The sequence below is a fragment of the Haliotis asinina genome, chromosome 15 (genome assembly GCF_037392515.1).
Source record: "Haliotis asinina isolate JCU_RB_2024 chromosome 15, JCU_Hal_asi_v2, whole genome shotgun sequence".
NCBI classification, from domain to species: Eukaryota; Metazoa; Mollusca; class Gastropoda; order Lepetellida; family Haliotidae; genus Haliotis; species Haliotis asinina.
In genome coordinates, this window is record NC_090294.1 from 31,584,169 (window position 1) to 31,607,292 (window position 23,124).

The 23,124-nt window shown below is 38.5% G+C and overlaps 1 protein-coding gene across 2 annotated transcripts in view; it reads left to right on the top strand.

The window, feature by feature from the left end:
* Positions 1–23,124, top strand: part of LOC137266081 (myoferlin-like) — a 108,693-nt gene that overhangs the window by 5,562 nt on the left and 80,007 nt on the right. For both annotated transcript variants that reach the window (XM_067801581.1, XM_067801582.1), the window contains exons 3-6: positions 5,877–5,968; positions 17,759–17,864; positions 20,079–20,160; positions 20,713–20,897. In XM_067801581.1, the coding sequence (XP_067657682.1) occupies positions 5,877–5,968; positions 17,759–17,864; positions 20,079–20,160; positions 20,713–20,897 (465 nt within the window). The remainder of the gene's footprint in view (positions 1–5,876; positions 5,969–17,758; positions 17,865–20,078; positions 20,161–20,712; positions 20,898–23,124) is intronic.

The window sequence follows — 23,124 nt, forward strand, 5'->3', positions numbered from 1 at the left end:
TGAGGCTCATCTGATTCACTGGGATGTAATGTGTTCGAGATGGCTTTTAGGAAATGTTGTTGAATATAATTGTAAAGATAATTTACTGTCAGTTTGTAGGTCAGTACATGCAGGGGATCATCCCTGACTGTAGAGCTCACATTCTCAATTTCAAGATAACAATCATTGTTAGATACATGTAGATACATGTACCACGTTCACTGATGACTCCTAAGTGAGCTTGACATGGACGGTATCCATTAGGGATTTTACATCTTAAATGTCTCCCTGTATTTAGAGAAGTCTTCCCTTGATGCTGTGGATCTTAATGTATTTGGGACGGTTGGCAACCAGCTTGTTGTTACTCGACCACTTCTTACAATCAGTGCTGCCAACATTGTTGCCCTTCTCCTCTGTGTATTCCAGCTCTGAAGGTTAGGAAGTGAAGAAAATGAAATGTGCAAGTACAATACGCAAAGAATAAATCTGATATTACAGCGATGATATGTTGGTTCATAAATGCAGATATTGAATATATTCATTAGATACATGGAGCAAGTCGAAAGCTGTTCCCTAAACAAGGCACTGAGCTAAACTAAAGTCTGTCATCTCATGTCCTTCAAGGACATCTGGTAAATGGGAACAAAAGTGACATGACACCAGAGTGACACACTATTCTTTGACCTTGAAATTGTGGACAAGATAACCAATCACTGATTCAAAGTACCTATATACTGCTAAATTATTATAGAATACTATTTCTCAAGTATCCTCCTTCTGTGGCTAAAATATAATTAAATTACTTTCTCATCAGGTTATGAAATAATTTAGCTTTTTTTCTTAACCAGTTAAATATACGTTAACCAAAAACAAAACCACATTGAACACATTGGATGTAGAAATGATAGATGTACAAAATATCTACACAACTGTTACGCTGCTGCCTAGGGTTGTGTATTCGCATCAGAACTGTATAGCAATATATTGAGATATAGGTACCTGTATTGCAATACTTATTGCAGTATACTGGGACCTTAAGTGTTTGACAGTGAGTAACAGCATTTGTATATGTCAATCCTATTTTCTAGATTACATGTCCCTAAACATGTGTTAAGCAGTCTCAATATTCGGTTGCATAGTCATGGATACTATTTTCCATCTTATACAATTTATAGTGTTACAGACCCATGAAGGTCCTGGGGCAGAATAGGCCTTCAGCAACCCATGCTTGCCATAAGAGGCGACTATGCTTGTCATAAGAGGTGACTAATGGGATCGGGTGGTCAGGCTTGCTGACTTGGTTGAAACAGGTCATCGGTTCCCAATTGTGCAGATCGATACTCATGTTGTTGGTCACTGGATTGTCTGGTCCAGACTCGATTATTTACAGACTGCCACCATATAGCTGGAATATTGCTGAGTGCGGGATATAACTAAACTCACTCACTCACTATAGTGTTACAATATGCAGTTTTGTCATTGAATAATGAAGGAAAATATCTGTTGTAAATAAAAATATGAGTTGATTTTCGTTAAAGATTATCACAAAAACTTATATGTTCTTTACCTAATATATCAGTTTTAAAAAAAAATATTGTAACCCGTATCCTTTAAAAAGCATATTGCAATATACCAGTGTACTGGTAATACTGAGCAGCCTTACTCCTGCCTATGTTCAGAACTGTCCATTCATGTTCCTTTTGACAGCAACTGTTTATTAGTCTGAATGGTGTGCCTCTTTTATATCTACTACAATCACAGTCCAGGCATAGGCAGGGGCATAATGGAATACATGGTTTGGATCAACACACATGTTCCGTGTGCTTGGATTTAATATATAAAACTAAAAACTATATATTGCATATATGGCATTGATGTTGTACCTATACATACATAGTATGTTTATATGTAATTTCTGGATGTCTCGGCAGCCTGTGACCACTTGTGACCACAGGAACATTCCTAGACTCAGGGTGGGGCAGCAGTAAGAATATTTCAGTATTAAAAATCTCATATCTCCACAACAGTCACAGTGTTGTGCAAACCCCTCTCCACAAGTCACAGTGTTGTGTAACCCTCTCTGCACAACAGTCACAGTGTTGTGTAACCCCCTCTCCACAACAGTCACAGTGTTGTGCAACCCCATCTCCACAACAGGCACAGTGTTTTGCAACCCCATCTCCACAACAGTCACAGTGTTGTGCAACCCCATCTCCACAACAGACACAGTGTTGTGCAACCCCTTCCACAACAGGCACAGTGTTGTGTAACCCCCTCTCCACAACAGTCAGTGTTGTGCAACCCCCTCTCCAGAAGTCACAGTGTTGTGCAGCCCCCTCTCCACGACACTCACAGTGTTGTGTAACCCCCTCTCCACAACAGTCACAGTGTTGTGTATCCACCTTTTCACAACAGTAACTCTATCAGCCAGTCACACTTCTGTGCATACCCCTCTACACTACACGGATAGTGTTCTGTATTACTTAGAGTTAGCACAAATCATTTGAACACTAAAATATTAGATACATTTTGAAGAGATATAATAGTCTTAAATGAGGTTTAATACACTACTGATTGCAGTTATTTTTTTGTATATTCACAAAAGGAATTGATCGTCATTGTGACTCAAAATACACAGTGGGAAGGAAATCAGACAGGCCACTTCCTGCATCAGGGTCCTTGACATGCTATGTTCTGGTTGTCATCTTTTCCACATTCAACTCATGTCACTGGAAATGCTCAGTTGACATTTGGTGAGCTGGTATTTCTTGAAGCTCATTACAGCTTGACAGTCAGAGACATCAATAATGCACAACATCTGTCTGGGAAATGTGTTCCTCCATATGTGGAGGAAACAAACCAACCACAACCTTACATGCTGTATGATCAAGGAGTGTAAAGGCACCATAACTGTAGTGAAGCAACATGCTGCGAGGAATGAAATACTGACAACAAAGGTCAAAGTATTCACTGACGTATAATCACTGATGATATTTCAGTAAGATAGTTAAAGACTCTCATATGTGACAAAAGAGAAATAGGACATTTTCTTTCTTCAACAGTACATATACAATATTTTGAAAAGAATTCATGCGCGTGATAAAGAACAAACTAATCATCTTTGTCACTATTTGTGTCATTCACTGATGAAATGACTTGTAAATAGTTTCAGTCCCAAAGTGAACTATCTGTATGAGGTTGAGTCTGGTATAGTGATATCATCCCCCACCTACCTCTCAGAATGACTGACATCTGCTCCTCTCTGATGTCCAACAATTCCTACAGTGTCAGGGGCTGACATATCTACACGCCAGTATGATGTCCACCCATCCCTTCAGTGTTATGGTTTGACATGTCTTCAATATGAAGGACTGACAGATCTACGTTCTTCTCTGATGTCCAAAAGTCCCTACACTGTCAAAGTCTGATAGATCTACACTCCATTCTGATGTCCACAAATCCCTTTAATGTCAAGGACTGACAGATCTACATTCTACTCTGATGTCCACCAATAACTTCACTGTCAAGGTCTGACAGATCTACACTTCACCCTGATGTCCCAGTCCCTTCAGTGTGAAGACCTGACAGATATGTACTCTGCAGTATGTCCACCCCTCCCTTCAGTGTCATGGTCTGAGAGAACGCCTCTCCACTGTGATGTCCACCCTACCCTTCAGTGCCAAGGCCTGACAGATGTACTCTCCACTCTGATGTCCACCCTACCCTTCAGTGACAAGGTCTGACAGATCTACACTCCACCCTGATGTCCACCCTACCCTTCAGTGTCATGGTCTGATGAAACCATACTCCACTCTGATGTCTGCCAATTTCTTCAGTGTCAAGGTCTGACAGATCTGCAGTCAGGCATGAAGGTTTCTTGCATGACCTTTCAGACTGCTCTCTTGTTCTCCTCTGAAGGGTGATTGTGTTGAGGAAGATGCGGTGCTAGAATACCGTCAAGAATAGTAACTCTGGCTGTGCTTTTTTTTTTGGCAACATTCCCAGTATATGATAATATTGGGCCTAGACTTAATTCTGAATTCTCAATCTAATCTAACACTCAATTCTGACTTCTTTTAGTACGAGCAATGTATCTTATGTTGACTATTTGTGATTAAGATGAATTATTCATGGCAAAAATGATAAGCTGTGATTAAATCCTCATAGTTTATTTGTTTTTATTTCAAATGAATTATTTCACCAGGACCTCTTAAAACAGTTCACAATTTATAAGTGAACTGATTTCCCCAAATGGCCTTAGTTTCCTTCTACTGACACTGAAGGGGTTGTTATCAGCACAGGTACTACAGATGTGTACCCAGCAATGTTTCTGTATACAGGACAGTGCCCTAACCAAAATCTTTGTCATACATTTGTATTAGATGCGTTTGATTGTGCTCTATAAGAAACGACCATACACTGCAATAAATAATTCACAGAGCACAACACCATTTGCAGTCAGTTGAACGGGAACAATTACATATGGTTTGGGGTTGTGAAATATGGACTTGTCGTCTGTTAAAGGTGCTGGGTACACTTCTGTATTTTGTACCTAGGGTACATATCTGTAGTCCCTGTGCCAACAATGACCTCTTCAGGTCTGCTGATAGTGAGAAGTGTTCAGCAGTGACACTATTTAGAACAGCCCATAGTCCCACATCTACAGTCCAGTGATGACCTAATCCTTTATTTAAACCAGGTTAACAAATCAAGTTTGAGGTGCTGTCATGGTTATCTCTGTGGATTATCAGATGGTAAAAGATGCCAAGTATTGTGATCTGTATGTGCAGGTGTTGTCACCATTATCTTGTCTACACCTGTGTGGGTGCTGTAATACAACTAACTGATAACCTCCAAATGGGTGTGCCCCTTTGTCTGACATGCTATAGCTATCAGTATTTTAACTTTGTATAAATGTTCAAAGGCCATGAATGTAAGCAAGTGGTTCTCGGATGACATCTGATGGCATGAAGTATGCAGCTTTCAATACATGTTTGTCTGTAGGGAGAAGGATTAGTCTGTCTCGCAGTCCTTGAACCACATTATTTTGCCTAATGCCAAACCTTCTCTGCAGTGCAAAAGCCTTAAATGAAGCAAGTCTAGATTTCCTCAGGTTCTGAATCTCTGGTCTCCCTTGGGCTCCTTTTCAATTAAAATGGGTTTGTTTGTTATTGTGAAAATTATACATATTCAGAGACTAAGCCTTAGTCTAGGAAGAGGATGAGAAGACAGGATGGTGGTGTGTATATGTAGTCAGTTTTCAGTGAAAACCTACTGATGAATTTTACATGAGGCAAAAAAGTAAACCAAATAAAGTAAAATTAAGATTCTGAATCTTCAAAATTTTATCTTGCCAATTGAAAATCTAAATCTCAAAATTTTATTCAACTTATGACGAAAGTTGTTTAACAAACAATCATAGATTCAAATTGTCATTACTGGTTTGTATTACAAAGGTCTAAGCGCAGTAGTTGGAACAGTGAAACAAATGCATGAGGGGTACGTGATGAGTGTTAACGTAGACTAACCCTACTTGTTTTCGGTGTTTCAGTTACTATGCATATATAGAGAGAGCTGACATTCCTGTCTGGTAGGTAGTTTGGGGAAAGGGTAGTAGTGTGTTTTTAGGGAGCTGATGTGCCTGTCTGGGAGATAGCTGGAGGTAAGGGTAGTGGTGTATATATAGCGAGAGGGCTAACATACCTGTTTGGGAGATAGAAGAAATGGTAGTGGTGCATATGCAAGGTATCTTTAGAGTCTCATTGTCTTTCAAGTAAGGGTGTGCGATGTTCCTTGTTGGGTGTAAAGTATGCATGCAAGTATGCATTAAAAGTACAAATTCCAAAACAAGCCTCATAAATGAGTACATCTAACAAGATTGATTGTGTTTGTTTCAGACATTTGATTTTGACCTGAAAGGTGTTGGATTGACTGGAAGTGAGGACATAATCATCACAGTCAAGGACTGGGAGAGAGTTGGAAGAAACAGGTAGGACATTAGTAACAGATGGTGTAGTGACACTTTTGGTGTATGTACAGATCTGACAAGTCAGGCTGTGGGAGACAGTTGTAACGAGTCAGTAACAAATCAGAGAAATAGCTTATGTGCTCTACGATAACAGTATCATAGAGGAGTTCAGAGTTTTCAAAACCATCATTACAGAAGGGAAGTTTATATCTGTTAGTGGAATTGCGGAATTGGCATATCCTGTTGGTCCCTGCCTTCTGCCTCTTATCTTGTGGGCCCTGCATCCTGCCTGTTTGCTCTGTCCTTTACCCACAACCTCCTGTCTCGGGGATCTCTACCTTGTCCTCTTACATTGTGCATCTAGGCTTGAGGCCCCTGCATCCTGCCTCCTGGCTCTGGGCCCTGTCATCATGGTCCATAATAATAGTAATAATAATACAGAAAGGAATGACAGGTTTGATACAGATCTGAAGTTGGTGAAGGTAGACATGCGTAATTCCTGTTCTTTAGAAATGGTTTGACTACTGCCACTTTGAAAGTAACAGGAACAGTTTCTGGTGAGAGACTGTTATTGACAATCCTTGTGATCAGTGGAATTAGATCAATGGCTCTTTGCTCTCAGCTCTTAGCGCTAGGTCCTTTCTTCTTGACCCATGCCACTTTCTTCCTGCATCTGTTCCTGGCACCTACCTCTTGCCTCTTGGCCCCTGCTCCTGGCACCCATCTCAGGCCTTTTGGCATCTGCTCCTGACACCTGTCTCTTGCCTCTTGCCTCCTGCCTCTTGGCTCCTGTCCCTTACCTCTTGGTGCATGCACTTGGCCTCTGCCTCTTGACTCTTTCCCTTCTGGTCCTTGCTTCATGGATCATGATGTTGAATCCCTTTAAGATGATTTCATTTACAAAAAACACTGGTAGGTGAATGAAAATGATACATGTGGTAAGTAGTATATTTTGTAAATTCTGAAAGGTTTGGTGTGTTCATGGTATTGTGTAAGGTGTATTGCTGTTTGCTAGGTGTGTAGCCATCGATTATGTAGTAGTCATAACAATCAGTATTATGCCTGTACTCCATAACAGGCTGTCATTAGCTCTGCCAATAGGGACCAAAAGCATAAGAGTTATCAAAGTTTAATGCGGGTATTGTGATGAACTGTTCCCAGGAGCATTACTTCCCAAGTGTTCTACTTTTACCCTAATGAAACAATGACTCCCTCCTAGACAGCAGAAGCTGTAGCTTCAAGACACCTTGATCGAGCACTCAGTGTTCAATATTGCATGACTCGCCATTTACAACTGTTAGCTGTCAAGACATTGAGAACTTGATTAAGAAAGAAAGCTTATGTAGTTGTTGATAGTTGATTATTACATTCAGCTGATTCTGAAGATTGACCTTGTGTGTCAGATAAGAAGCTTCCCTAAATTATGTCAGCAGCACAGATCAGTCATAGGCCTCAGGAAAATAATACTGATAACTTTTTGAAGGCATAGTTAAGTGTATGATGTTGATTCACTTTGAAATGAATGTCAATAAATTTGTGTCACTGAAGTCAGGGCACCTGAGTTTGTTATGCCTTTTCTCATAAAGTTCTTACACACAAAAGATATATTTTGATGATCCGTATTACACATCTCACAAGACATTACAAATTAGATCTAATAAATATTCACAAGTTGTCACTTCTTAGTGAAGCATACAATTCTAGATAAGGAATTTGAGGTATTTTTTGTGTATGAGAAATGTTGTTCTGGAGATGCAAATACAGCAAATTTCACATTTACTGCATACCCATGATGATCTGGGTTGGAACCGTTCTTCAGTAGCCCATGGATGTCAGAAAGTGTCTAATGGGATCGGATGGTCAGACTCATTCACTTGGTTGACACATGTCATCGGATCCCAGGTGCACAGATCAGTGCTCATGCTGTTGATCACTGGATTATCTGATCCAGACTCAATTATTTACAGACCACTGCCATCAAACTGGAATTTTGCTGAGTGTGATGTAAAACCAAACTAACTCACTCGTTCATTATTGGCATTGAATGTAGGTGTTTTCAATTAGTGATGCCTAAATTATTCCATTATCTTTGCTGCCGTGATTTTCCTTTAGATTGTTCAGATCAGGTGCATGTATTACTTATTTGTAAGGTGGCACGAATCACCTGTAATGATAGAAAAAGAACTCAGTAAGATCATGCATGCATGAGGTTAACCAAGGCTTGTCACACATTGGAACACACATTCAACAGCAGATGTCATGAAAATGCAAGTGTAGTATTTCAAGGATTATTATCATTTCATATTCAGATGTAAATGTGTTTTCTGTTGCCATGCCATGCCTTGTACAGCCTCAATCACTGTCAGTAATCTTGTATGCATGGGGTGTGAAGTGATGCTGGGAGCCAACTGGATGTTTGACTGGTAGACACAGTTAAAACTCACAGGTTCTCTGCTTCAAACACAGCACTTCTTGAGGTGGGTGCGTGAGTAAACATATGGTCAATATTAATTCATGATCATACTATATATGTTACTCTATGCATGCACAGTTTGGGTTAGGTGTACCAAATTTGAGTCCTATCATGCTGAAGGACTGTGTTTTCAGGAAGAGCATCATGATGATGTATTGTCTGTAGGATCTGTCTTATGAAGGTCATATGTTGTGTATGGAGGGCATTGTGTGGAGATATTTTCTGTCAGTGAGATCTATTATATGGATGTCAGGCATTATGCTTGTACCCTATTTGGTAGTGTATTTTAAGAATTATGGTGCAGTGTCCCTCACTTGTACCCTGTATTTAGAAAGAAAACAACCAGACTTCCTCACAAACATTTCAACTCTTTGATGTGCGGTTTCAGCTTTGCTTCAAGAGACCGTCAGTTTGTGCATAGTTTCACGAAAGAATCCAGTTTAATGAAAAATGTGTTGAAGTGCAGTTAGGAAATGAACCTATGTCCTTTCAAATCTGACTGTAGTCTGACTGTAAATTAGATAGATAGATGGATAATTTTGGGAAAAAAATGTAGAAAAAAGGGGTTTTGAGCATAAAATGGGACTGCATCCTTGTGTGTGTTGCTGTAGATATTGGATACATTTTTCTAGTGGACTTTTAATTCATGAAACAGTCAAATGTTGTGAAAATACATTTTGATAGATACACTTGTGTTTCTTGCATTTTTGGTTTGATTCAATTGCTGTAGCTTTGGACATGTTTGACTGAATCATTATTGTTCTTTCACATGATCTAGGGACAGTTTCTTTGGCACAAAACACAAAACTCAGTCATTGGTATGGTGTTTCATGGTTGTGTAAATGCATTATATGAAAACCACTATACTGTTGACCATATTGATTTGTATCACAATTTGAAATGTAAATCACAGAATGCTGATCAAACAACTTATTAGAAACTGACAGCATTACAAGTGAAACACTTCAAAGATGGCTCCAATTTGAGCACCTATTAATGGAAACTCATGTTTTCTAATTCTTTATGGGTTGGTGACAGTGTCAAGGAATCTAAGTGAAACTTATTGCCATTTAGTTGTTTTAGGAGGAATATAAATTGTTCATAGTTTCAAAAAAGTCTGAAGACTGAAGACTGTTATCAGTATGTGTGTCTATCTGTGCATCCATGTAAATTTGTCTTTTCCAGACAGAACTTAAAAAATCTTCAACGTTTCTTCACTACATTTGGCACATTGATAGGTTTGGTGGTGAAGTGGTTTTGGATCAGCAAAAACGAGGCTTGCTTATGAACATAATTCCTGAGGCCTTTCTGCATATTCTTTGAAGGTGCTATTCATGTTCGGAGAAAACCTGATCCTTAGACTGAGTTCTTAGTTCTTATAGCCTTCAGGACGGTGGGGTAGCCTAGTGGTCAAGGTGTCAACTCATCACCCCGAAGACCTCTGGTTCCCCACATGGGTCCAATGTGTGAAGTTCACTTCTTGTGTTCCCTGCTACAATATTGCTGGAATTCTGCATAAAGTTCACTCATTCACTTACTCACTCACTCTTACTGCATCCACTGGAAAAGCATGTAAGCAACATTTGAAAAACAACACTCCACTCTGCATTTGATCTACTGCACAATCTACTATAAAATCATATAGCAATATGTAAGGTAATGAATGTTATAAAGAGTGAAGAATGTACAAACTTGTTATCTGTTACAAGTACCCTAATGTAATAATCCAATATAGGTATTAAAGATTCAGAAATAATGATGTCATAAAAATGCTTTCTAAAACTTCCTGATCTACTTTTTTACTGTATACATGACAAAACTGTACACATAGAGATAACCTGTTGATGTTTTTCAAAGTTCTTTTACCATTGTGGGTGATATTGATGACTTTGTCTTCTTGTATGTATATTATACTGAAACATATAACCATTACTGGAAATCAGTGCTTTTGATGCCGACTCAGTACTCATAAATATTTGATTACTATTGCAAACAGAAACATTTTTGTTAGTTCCCAGAGATTTTCGGCTGTGAGCCAGTTTCATTACTTTCTGAATTCATCTTCAGATGATGACACATTCATAATGGACATCACATGCCTTCTCTTTACAGATGGTATTGAAATTTGAAATATGTTTTGTTTTCACCACTTTGACAGTGATGCTATTGGCAACATTTAATAAAGTAGGATCAAGATTGGAACGGCATTTCTCTGACACAGCAACACCAAAGCTTTCCTCTTTCCACCCCAGTTTGTCTCTCCTACCCATTCTTTAAATATGAACATACAAGTACACCTACACCTACACCCACACCAACCCACTGTGCATATTGCAAGGTGATTTCATGAGACACAGGCCCCATATCACTTTTTGGGTTCTTAGTTGTAACCTATCTGAATAATCACAAAAGATTCTAGAATGTTCAAGCTTTTCATGTTTGTAACGAGCAGGGGCAGATCAATGTAAAGGCACTGCCACCAACTGCCTTTGACATTTTACTGGCACTTCAGTTATTTATGTGAAGGATGAAGGAGCATGAATTAGCTCTGAAATATTATGTAATGCATAAAAAGTAGTTGTTTTCCATATAACCAATCATGTATTCATCAACATAACTGTTCACAAGTAAAGAAATCCCGAACAAATTATGCCAGTGTACTGTCACGGATTGGTAAGTGAAACAGTCGCACTCATTGTGACCATTCCCCATGCGGTACTTGTCTTGTACGGGTATGAATGATTGCAAACACATGTAAGTGGACATTTCACAAGTTTATTCCTTTGGCAGCAATCCACAAACCAAACAAGACATCTGCATGCATGGTTCATCAAAGACACACAAGTTTTATGAAACAAAATGCAGTTATGAAATCAAGGATTGTAAGTGCTGTTGCGAGATTTATTGTCTGTAAATTCTATTGTTGATTAAGTGATAATTATAATTGGGTCCCATTCTTTAGAGTTTTCAGTGATTGTTATGATGGGTCACATTTTGTTTCCTAAATGTTCAGTGCTATTAGTATTTTAACAGTAGACCTTTAAGGTAGTGCTTTAGAGTTGCCTCCCTAGACCAGTTGAGTTTACTTCAGGGTAACTACGAGAACGTTCTAAGTTAATGGCGATGGTCATATCATGCTCGAATATTCAAAAATCAGTGACTGTGTAAATATAGGACTGGTTATTGTGTTTGCGGGACACACAGGTTTACAGTCAGAGAAATACTGGAGTTGTGTCATCATTATGTATATCTGTTTCCTTCTTCATCAACGTTCAACCGACACCCAGGAAAAATTACTGTGAAAGATTTAGTAGAACTGTTTTTCACTGAAAAGTAAGACTTTGGTGATTTGATATTATATTTGTGATCCATTACTTTAGATTTGACTCAGTTGCATTGTGCTAGAAACCTCTATTGTGAATCTTTGTATCCTGAGAAACATATTTTTTAAAGACATACTTATTTCTGAAAGGGTTTAGTAATTACAAATGGTGTATGCAAATAATTTTTTTTTCTAAGAACACAAGCTACATTAAATCCAAAAGCAGAAACTCCAAAATATTTCTTAAACTGAACATTCGTGTAACCTTGCTGTCACACCCCAAGTGGAATTTTGACTGAATTCGCTGAAAAATATATCAATGGAGAAAAACGTCAGTCTAAATATTCAAAAAAATGTGAAACATATGCCCAAAGTTAAAGATTAGAGTTAGCTTATTATACAGATAAGTTATTGCTTTGAAATTCCTTGTGATTTATGATTATATTTCCTAAAACTGTAGGAAGCACATGTACAATCCTCACAAAAAGCCAGTAAGATCGTGAGAAAAACACTCAGACCACATGTGCATCTATTTCAGTCTCTCACCATCAATCGCATGAGTCTTATCAAAAACTTCACTAGACAGCACAATTCTGTTAGCTATGTTCTTAGTACTTTCAACATGATAATGCATATTTTTCATGGTTTCTTAAACAATAACATGCCATAAACAATGTTAGCATTCAGGAATATTTTTATCTAAGCACCGCCACCATTATGTGCGTTCAGATTGGTCGTTGTATTTTTGCACATAACAATCATCGAGTAGTGGACATATCTTCTCCTCCTAGAATGAGGTCAGTTTTTTTATGTATATACAACTTTTTTATTCTGCATAGGCAAAGTTTTGACAGAATCTAATGTGGTTGTGAGTCAAGTGGCATTAGAATCTGTCGAAATGTCACATATACAGAATAAGGAAATTGTCCTCATTCTTCACCGACTCAAGGTCTAAAATGTCAGTCAAAGAAGTCATATATTCCCAGTTCGTCATTCACTTGGAGTAAAAATAAACTACAGTCAGGCCGCGTTAGTCCGGACCCCGACAATCCGATTCCCGTGATATCCGAACAGTAGCTGGCTGTAACCAATCTTGTTTACTATATAAACTCATTACCTGTTGATTCATTAATCCGATGCTTCAGTCTCCGTATCCGAACGTTAATTAGCGGTAACAGATTGGCTAATTACACATGGTTTTGCTTCATTAATCCGGCGGTACATCACAAAGGTTTGGATAATTGTCTTACCTCGTGCGCGTCTGTGATTAGCGCTGGTCTACATCGGCTGACTTTAATTGTAATTGTTAACTGAGGTGACACCTCTGAGTTGAGCATGTCATTATTTTGTGATTTTAATCAGTTAAGAGGTTTCTTTTTTGTTTAGTTAGAGTAATACCTGACATGTTTCCTTGCTGTATAAAATACCGATCGAGTCAAAATGAGGTCAGCTGCACTTGACACCTGTCAGTCACAATGGAAAGTCCCGCCCCTAAGCGTAGTCCGTATGTTTCACTATCCGAACGGTTTTGATGAAAAACAGAAGTGTTCGGATTAACGCGGTTTGACTGTAAATGTTATGTACATCATTATATAGAAGTTGACATCCATAAATTCTCATCTTTTATTAATGCTATCATTCCCAAAATTTTGGGAATATGTGGCATACATATGCAAATATATATATATTTTATTTTGTTATTCTGTTAAATAACATACCTTTATGGAAAAGATAAGCATTTCTGATTCTGCCTGTAATATATGCCTGACATGTCAAGGTTCTGGTAAGAATTGTCTCCCTTATGCCATACTGTTCATGACTTCATCAGGGTGTGTGCTTACAAGGAACTGATTGTTATTGATGGTTAAAATTCTTTTAAATACCACTGGCAGTCATACATTTGCATGCTTGGCATATGTTATGTATTAGATTATGTAATAAATCAAGCGCTGGAAACCCTCCATGATAAGGTGCCTCTTCGTTGTCGTGATCTTGCAGATCTCATCAGTTCAGAATGACATCTAAGGCAACTGGTTGACTTCCACTCTTTTGACATTGGTAAAACAGAACTTTTATATTTTCCTTTTTAAATATTTTTTTGTTCTGTATGCCCGAATCTTATTTTATCTGACATCGTATTGGCAGGATAAATGATGCAGAATCAAATAAGCACACAGGCAATTTAACACTTTGGTCCTTCTTTAACTGTTACATGTGTAAAGTAAATTCTGTATTGCTGCTGACTCTTGATGGTCCAGGGTAGAATAGGCCTTCAGCATCTAATGCATGCTATGAAAGGCAACTCTGCACTGTGAAAGAGGTGTCTGATGGGATCAGGTGGTCGGGCTACTGACTTCATTGACACATGTCATTGGTTCCCCATTGTACAGATTGATACTTGTGCTGTTGATCACAGGATTGTTGGTCCAAACTCGATTATTTACAGACCAACGCCATATAGCTGGTGTATTGCTCAGAGTGGTATAAAAGCCAAACTCACTTATCAAGTGGAAAGAAACTGCTGATTTTGCTTTTGTCTGTAGTAGAAGGGTCACTGTGATCCACTACTAGCAAACAAACAAGGATAAGAGGTTTTTTTTGTCTTTTGTCTGTTTTTTATTTTTACTCATTTTGTGGCAACAATAACCTAACCACCCCTTCTAGTGAAGCTACATATAATAGTGAAATACATGCACAATTAAACATTGGCGGATCCTAGAATTTTGAAATGGAGGATTCAGGAAGTTCGAACCCCCTGAACCCCAACCTTGGCTCTTCCAACGCAAAAAAAAAAGGGAAAAACAAAAGCATTTTCAGGTCATTTCCACTGAAAGCTGTTTCATGATTAGTTGATTCTAGTGTGGGTAGTACCTGTGTTGCATTATTATACACTGCCAGGCAAGCATGTTTTAAGAGATTATCACGGCTGATGGTGTGTCCATGGGTGTTCAGTCACACTTCATGCCTTCACAGGTGTACTTCATCAGCTGTACAAACTCAAGTCAGTATTGATTTCTATATTCCTGTGCCAGCCTCTCCATCTCTATGTACCAGCTGGCTGATATCAAACTCCTGGCGATATTTTCGATAATGTATTGGCATACCCTGACCTGGCATTTCTGATAGTTTCCAATCACATGAGTAGAGAGTATCTTTAAACAGCTCAGCAGGAGATTGGAACACTGCAGGACAGGACAGCACTACCAGTGTTCATTCAGAGGCCTGCATATTACTTTACCTTTCCTCCACTGTTTATCCCACTCGAGATGACAAACCATGTTTAGCCTATAAAAAACCTTACTCCATTTTCTGCCCCATAATCAACTTTCTGACAAGCTTTCGAGTGATCGTTATAAGCACCCAATACAAGCCTGAAAAGTTACATAATACACATGTATTTTGTTGTAAATAGCACACAGAGGCACAAATTCTACAGACAAAACCATTTTAGCTGGCATGTTAACAGGTGAAACAGCATGATGACAAATTTATCTGTTTTGAGACGTGCTATTTTAGTTTCTGTATTACAGTATTCTTTCTTAAATGGTGGACCTGAAAAGATCTGGGTAAGAATTTATCTTCAGTACCCCATAAGAGGCGACTAACAGGATCAGGTGGTCTGGCTCATTGATTTGGTTTATGCATGTCATCATATCCCAGTTGTGTAGATTGATGCTTATGCTTTAGATCACTGGATTGTCTGGTCCAGATTCAGTTATTTACAGACTGCTATTATAAATCTGGAATATTGCTGCGTGTGGCATTAAAATACTCACTCGTGTTTTTGAATGGTGAAACGTCAATCTGTATTGTACATAGGAGGCACAGTCATGTCGTTCCAGATTGAATGTGAAAGTTTTCGGTTTGATCTACTTCGAAATCATCTAACAACCCAGGATGGTTAGTTTCACAGATATGGTAACTGGGGCTCTCTTCAAATAAGCAGTAAACTATACTCACAAAACCAAATGTTTTCCTTGGTTAATTGTTAATCTCCTGGCACATACCAGTTATATTCCGACACTTGATGAAATTTCCATGGACTTACATGTTATTCCAGTGTAGCATAAATAATTTACATGAAGTGAGTTCAGGAGAGATCCTTGTAAAATTTGACAGTCAAATGTGAAATCATCTGTGCTCTGCACATAATTTCAGTTCAATTTTCCAATCACTGTTTAACTAATCACATCACATTTATCAGCTTACATATGATTGCACAATACACAATCCCATGGGCCGCTATGTTAAAGGAGTTCACGGCACTGTACATATGTACATATGTTGATTAATTTGTTGCCATTCTATAAATAAGTGGTGGAAAATTAAGCAGAACTTATATGATTCTTTGAATGGCATTTAGAAGTGATACACATAAAGGCACGAGAGTTTTTTTTATGGATGACAACTTCTTTATTGTGAAGAGTCACGATGTTTCAAAGTATATTCTTACTATTACTGGCTTCCTTTGTCATACTGTTGTTGTTTCTACATGTACATTAATAGCTCGTTGTACTCCATTGCTTCATTCACCTGATGAACAAGTAGGAATATCCTTCGAAACGTCGTGACTCTTCACAATAAAGAATTTGTCATCCATAAAAATCTTGTGCCTTTAACTTATATGATCATGGGTAAGATGATTTCTCACAAATAAGCCAAATCTGATTTGGATCTTATGGAAATTTAATTAATGAAATTTATTTATGCTACACTGAATGAACATAGACAACAATTGTGTTCACTCTTAACATGATAACAATGTAAGAACCTACATCAAAACATTGCTCAATGCAATAAATAAACAGTTGTCATCCATAAAGTTGTATGTTTCATTTTTGAAGGAACATGTACGTCTATGGAAATTATGTCAAGTTTGGGAATATAACTGGCACAGGTCTGTATCACAGTGTATTGCAAAACAGGTGTCAGTTGATGTGGTTCACAGATTTGGAGAGGTCAGTGTAATGGTTTGGGGAGAATATTCTGCCAATGATCAGTCTCGGTTGCTGTCCAGGGCAGTCTTACTGTCAGCATTTCTTGTCATGAATTCACAAGTGATACACAGTGATACCTGTGTAAACAATTATGTCACCATCACTGTAAAGGACAAGCTGAAACATGGCTCCCTTTGAACATACGAAAAGGTGCAACATTTACTGGACAGATGCGACAAGTAGCATGAAAAACTGAGATAATGTCAGTTCCTTTCCATTTTGGTTGCAGTTTCATTGATGAACTGGTGAAGTGGACATTTAAATCTATTTCCAGTCCCCGAGCTACTATGTGTACTATGAAAAGCCAGATTTATGGATGTCAACTTCTTTATTGTGGAAAACACAACGTTCTTGACAGTTAGAACCAAAACACACTTGTTTAAACAATGTACATGAAACCTTTGCAAGGGTTCATCAGTACAAACTGCGACACAGATCCTTTCGAATCGATCCCACATCTACATCCACAGTACACAGAAGTTTCTCTTCACAATATTACTCCCACTCATAATGTGCACATTTCATGTCTTTGTATTATGCAGCTTGTGATCAACTCATATTTTATCCTTGCAACATGTAACTTCAGTCCATGACAGGTTCAGGCTCTGGGAAAACAAGGTTGCATCAAAGAAATAGTAGTTACTGTTCGCTGTCTCATACAAGCACTTGGTTTAAAAATAATATCTGTCAGTCAATATTTCTGGTTCTGGTCTATACAGAAACACCTAACTTACCTAAACCTTTACCCACTTGGAGATTGCCACCATGTGCAAGGCCATGCTTTATTTGTCCAGGAGAATGATACTGCAGTCCGCTTTTTATCGTGTGTATTTGTACCTTGATGATAATGATGGTTTAGCACTTTAAAATATCATATTCATAATTTTTACTATCCCCAATTTAATTATGTAGATTTATGAATCTATACTGAAACCAAGAGATCAGCTGTCATTGTGACTATTTCTGTCAGAAGTGTTGAATGCATTTTTTCGTTCTACATTTGAGGATTGATGTTGCAGGCAACTTGGTACCGCCAAAGTTTCATTGCGGGAGTTTGCACAAGGAGGTCGCCAGGAGCGCCAGCTCAACCTCAACCTAGTTGACGCCAACGAGCGCCCTCTGCAGGTAATTCATCTTGACTTCATCTACTGTAGAGGTGTCTTTAACAGGAGGTTGATTCTCAAATGTTTGTCACAAAAGCTGCATGTCACCCTGTTCACCTGTGTACCCCAGTACAGATGTGTGATAGCCAGTTGACCTTTATGTTGATAGACGGTAGAGGAAACAGTAGACAGTATGTGGGTTAGTAGACAAAAGAGGAAACAGTAGACAGAATGTGGGTTGGTAGACAGAAGAGGAAACAGTACACAATATGTGGTTGTTAGACAGAAGAGGAAATAGTAGACAGTATGTGGGCTGGTAGACAGAAGAGGAAACAGTAGACAGAATGTTGGTTCATACAGGAAATGGTAGAGAGTATGTCAGCTGATAGACAGTGGGGAAATAGTAGACAGTATGTGGGTTGGCAGACCAATGGATGAAACAAAAGATGCGGACTGATATACCATTCAGTTGAACAGTAGTGACATATTACATAGTTATTGTTCCTTGTTTGTTATTTTAACTCAAATTCTGAATCTGAATAATTTATGTTCTCTTACTTCTCAATGTAGATAAGTAGCAATCAATGGTTGTCAATTACACTGTATTGTAGTGGTCTAGATGAAGGTTGTATGACTGCCTTAAATGGATCAATCAAATCTCGAATATGCCAACAGCTGGAGATTTTGCATCATAAAACAGTTTGTGTGGCTGCAGTTTAGCCTTGTCGATATCAGGAACTATGTACATGGAAGAGGGCAAATTGGCCAGTTGGTGTAGTTGTAGTCAGATGTGTGCTTAGCCTGCTGTGTGGTGTGCTGACAGCAGTGGGGGTCAGGCAGCTTTCAGCCTTCTTATTGTGGAATATCAGGACCACACAGTCAGGTAAAACTGGACACTCTTGCCTCAACACAGGATTCACTTCATGGAAACACTGGCACACAGACAATTTTTTTGAAGAAATGATATGGTTTTAGGTAAGGGAATATTGTTGTGTTAGTAATTCTAGCACAGTAATATGTGGCTGTACTTGCCCATCCAGTTTTGTCCAGTTTTGTCATCTTTCATCAGTGTGAGGATAGACAGTGGAAGTCATCAGTAGTTGGCAGTCTTCAAGGGCAGCGTGTATCAGCAATCACAGTTAGTGTGTTAATTATCGCATGCCATGTTAATGTTAGTGTTCTCATTAAACGTTAGCACATTTTGTGCAATGTTTGGTAATTGGCAAATCTAGGACTGTACAAATGCTTGTCCTAATAGCTGACTGTGAAGAAAATATGGTCATCTAAGTGTGACTATTACGAGATAGGATCTGCCAACAGTCTTGCTGTGGCCTAGATGATCATATATATGGGGATGGATGTTTGCAGAGTCTGCTGATATGCTTCATCCTGGACAATGCTCCAATGCTCTTTCTGTTTATTTAAAGATTGTTATCCATATTGTTATCCATATTGTAACAGAAGACATATTGCCAAACCAGGAACTCAATGAATCAGCCAAGAATCATGTATTATTCCCCCAGGAACCATTGCTTAGCTACTGTTGCAAGAAGGTTTGGTTGTTGGTGGCATGGCAAGATGTTACCGTGACAGGCTAGTGGAGATACACACAGATAATTGCTGCCATCACACACATGTTGTTGTATTTCCCACATTGTTTGTTCAGAAGTTCAACTGAATATGGCCCACACTAAGAAGCTTCCATTAATTTCGTGTAAGATGTCTGACCAAGGTACATGTGTGGGGGGTGTTCAATACGAGGGTTTAGTCACATGGTGAATGGTTGCAGCAGAAATGTTAAGCTCTGCTTCTGCTGACTGAGATTGTTCTGTTTTTTTTAACCTCATGTATTTAATTGTTTAAGGTTCAGGTAACTTGTATAAATAAATATTAGCCATTGAATCAAAAAATTGACTCGTATGTTTGTGTCAGTGATAATGGCTTCCGTCTTTAAAGGATTTAAGTGTACCCACTCTGATCATACCAACCAAAGAAATGTTACATGATATTCCAAATTCAGTTCAGTGTCTGTTAGCAAAGTGCGGGAGTGGCTAACGACAGGTAACAAAAAAACACGAATTCAAAAGGAACAAGATAATGAAGTCAATGACATGCTGTGTATTGCCAAAGATTAAGTAGTTTGAGAATGTTGTGGAAGATGTGTTTACAGTGACTGGAAGTCTAACACAACTGCTAGAGTCTTCCTGTGTGACACTGGTCCATTTTTGTGTGGCAGGCCAAGGTGAGCGTGAAGATTACCTATTGTCCCCCTAAGGGTCAAGGGAGTGGAGGAGGAGACGCAGGGGTCATGGGAGGAGGTGAGGACCTTTTCCAAGATCATCTTTTCAATCTCTGAACTCTTCTTTTGTCCAAAACAAGACAAATTCTATACGAATACTGACAGTTACTTCTGTTTGCTTTTGTCTTAGAAATTACCCTTTGTGGACACATTCTTTTTGATGGACAGGACAGCAGACTGTTGCTAACTGATCTGCTTCAGTTGATCAAAATGAAAATATAAGTGCTATTTCTTTGACATTGTATTGTTTTGGTTTATTCAAGTAATTTGTGTTGAAGGAGGGTTTGGGATGGGACGGGAATATATGTTCAAGTGGCATTGTCTGAGAAGGCTTTCTTCTCTAGTTGAGTTGTCTGCAGTTCGCACAGACTACATTCAGTTAATTCAGTCTAGCATTATTGGAAGTATTTGTAATCTATTTTGTTTAGCAAATAGAAACAACTTTATATTTTTGTTTTTGTGGTTTTTAATTTCATTTGGGCTCAGAAAACAGAAAACTACAAGAAGTATGATGAATGTGTAACAAGTATGATGGAAGAGGGCTCTATACAGTTGTCTATGATGTGTACAGGCACAGTGATTGGTGATTTTGGAGAAGAGGAGGAGGAAGAGGCAGAAGAGGAAGAAGGCGGCGACATGGTAGATGGTGCTGTGGACCCTGCTACAGGCCAGCCTATGAAGAAGAAAAAGAAGAAGAAGAAAATGGGCTCTCGTCGCCTTCGTGGAAAGATATCACAGAAACCACAAGATTTTCAGGTAAGTTGAACATTATATTCCTGTGAGAAACTGAGATGCTGTCAAGATGTCGGGTAGATAGTGTCTGTTGCAAGATGTCACACAGATGGTGTCAGGTGCAAGATGTCGGGTAGGTGCTGTCAGTATGCACTTACGAAACAAATTATCAAAAATGCCAATTCAACCTATGAAGTTGGAAAAAAAAGATGAAAAAAGGCCAGAGTTCAAACAATTCACTAATTTTCCAGTGCTGGAGGAGAATGTGGTTTCAACAGCTATGATGTGCTGTGCTCATAACGCATGTGCAGTGAGTAGGTTCGCGGAAACAGTATTCCTGCCCAGGGTATGAGGTCGTGCGCAGTAGTCTGATCTTGGTTGTATAAACAACAAGTAAATAATCTACTTGTTACATTAAAAAAACGACATGTTGATTGTGATAAGCAGACTGTTTCAAAGAGAAAACTCAATGTCTCTTATGTGTCTGCCTGTCTAATGACAATATGCAATGCACAACTTCAATCACTGACCACATGCGATTAACACCTATCGGGCTTATAAGCCATACATAAATAGCCGGCTAAGCATATTGGCAAATGAGCCAGTGGCCGAAGTGTGTTACACTTGAGTGCACATCCACCTGCTCTGACTGGGTTCAGTATTGCGGTTGCTTCGTTTCGAGGGAGGTAAATCTAAGTACAAAATATTACACTTTTGATTTGCGATTATATGCTTATAATTTTGCTTATTTGTTTATTTCTTAATCAGTAATGCATTTCATATATCATGAATAAGTGATAAGAGGTTGAATTACGTTTGATTTTTTGGTTGCATGTGACCTATAAGTTCTGTGTACAAGTACCATGTCATTTTAAAGGCGTACCTAGGATTTCTGTTTGTGGTGGATACCCTGCTTATGCAAGAAGGAGCCCATGTTTTTGGTAAAGAACCCACACATCCCAAGCTTATGGAAGTAAGGAAATTTCCAGATAGGTATCCCGAAACAAGCATAGTAAACTATCTGAATGTGTGCTGCACCAAGCCTTGGCTGCTGGGAGCTAGTTCAGGGTCACACTCCTGGGTCTGCCATTACATTTTCTGCTCAACAATCTACAAACATGTTGTGGAAGATAGCTCACAAGCGACATGACTTTAACTGTATCTATGTATTGATGGTTGTGATGTATAATTTATTCAATTCTTCATTTTTATTTTTTGGGGAAAAAACATCTTTAAAAATTGTCCTGCTATTAACCACAGACAGTTTCAAATATTACAAAGATTGAGAATTTACTGGTTTTTCTATAAACAGAAGAAATTCAATTAAAACCCATACACCTATTTACTTCAAACAGCTGTGAGAAATGAACTTAAACATACTATAATAATCCCTGCATATTCAGGGTTTTCCTGTCATGTCAGGCTAGGCTAGCATGGCTCTCATATTATTGATAGTCATGGTTCAGCTTTCTCACTCATAAATATCACTCCACCAAACTCACAGCTAGCATCAGGCCAGAATGATGAGTTTCACATGTAACATTAGTTCCACTTTACTTTTTGATAGTTCATATTAATACAGTTGATTATTCTATTGAAAGTAGTAATGAAATGACAAGTTTAGGGAACATCTGTCCTATTTTGTTCACAGAGATAGTAGTGTCAAAGCAGGGCTGTTTAACACATAAATGTTTAACAGATACACTTGTTTACACTTTTCTGGTGTGTGTTGTGAAACAGTCCCTGGATGCATCAGATGGTCAGATAGAGGGAGACAACTCCTTCATGACTTTCTGGCAGTCTGGCAGCCTGTTTGACATCTAGCCATATTCACCTTGAACTTGTCCTACCTCTATAATTTCAGTCAGATACATACTTGTTAAACAGATACAGAAATTTATATCTGCAGAATTCAGCAGAACATTTTCCTGAAAATAAGCAGACTTATTTATAGCTCCTTAGAAAGTTAATGAAAGCTGTAACTGAATAAATACTCCTTGCAGTCCACTCCAGAAGAAGTCAGTGAAGAGGTTTTTTTTGAGTTTTCAGTAGCTGTTGTTTGCCTAAAGTGATTAACCATTGACTTGATTGATCAATGTAATCCTGCACATGCTAGCTACCACTGGCTGGACCATGTTTCACTGAATGTGTGAAGGAGATTATATTGAAAGTGATTTATATTAGAGATGTGCACAAGAATCTGTTTGCCTATTCTGTTGTTGGTTCCACCTTATCATTTATATAACTCTCA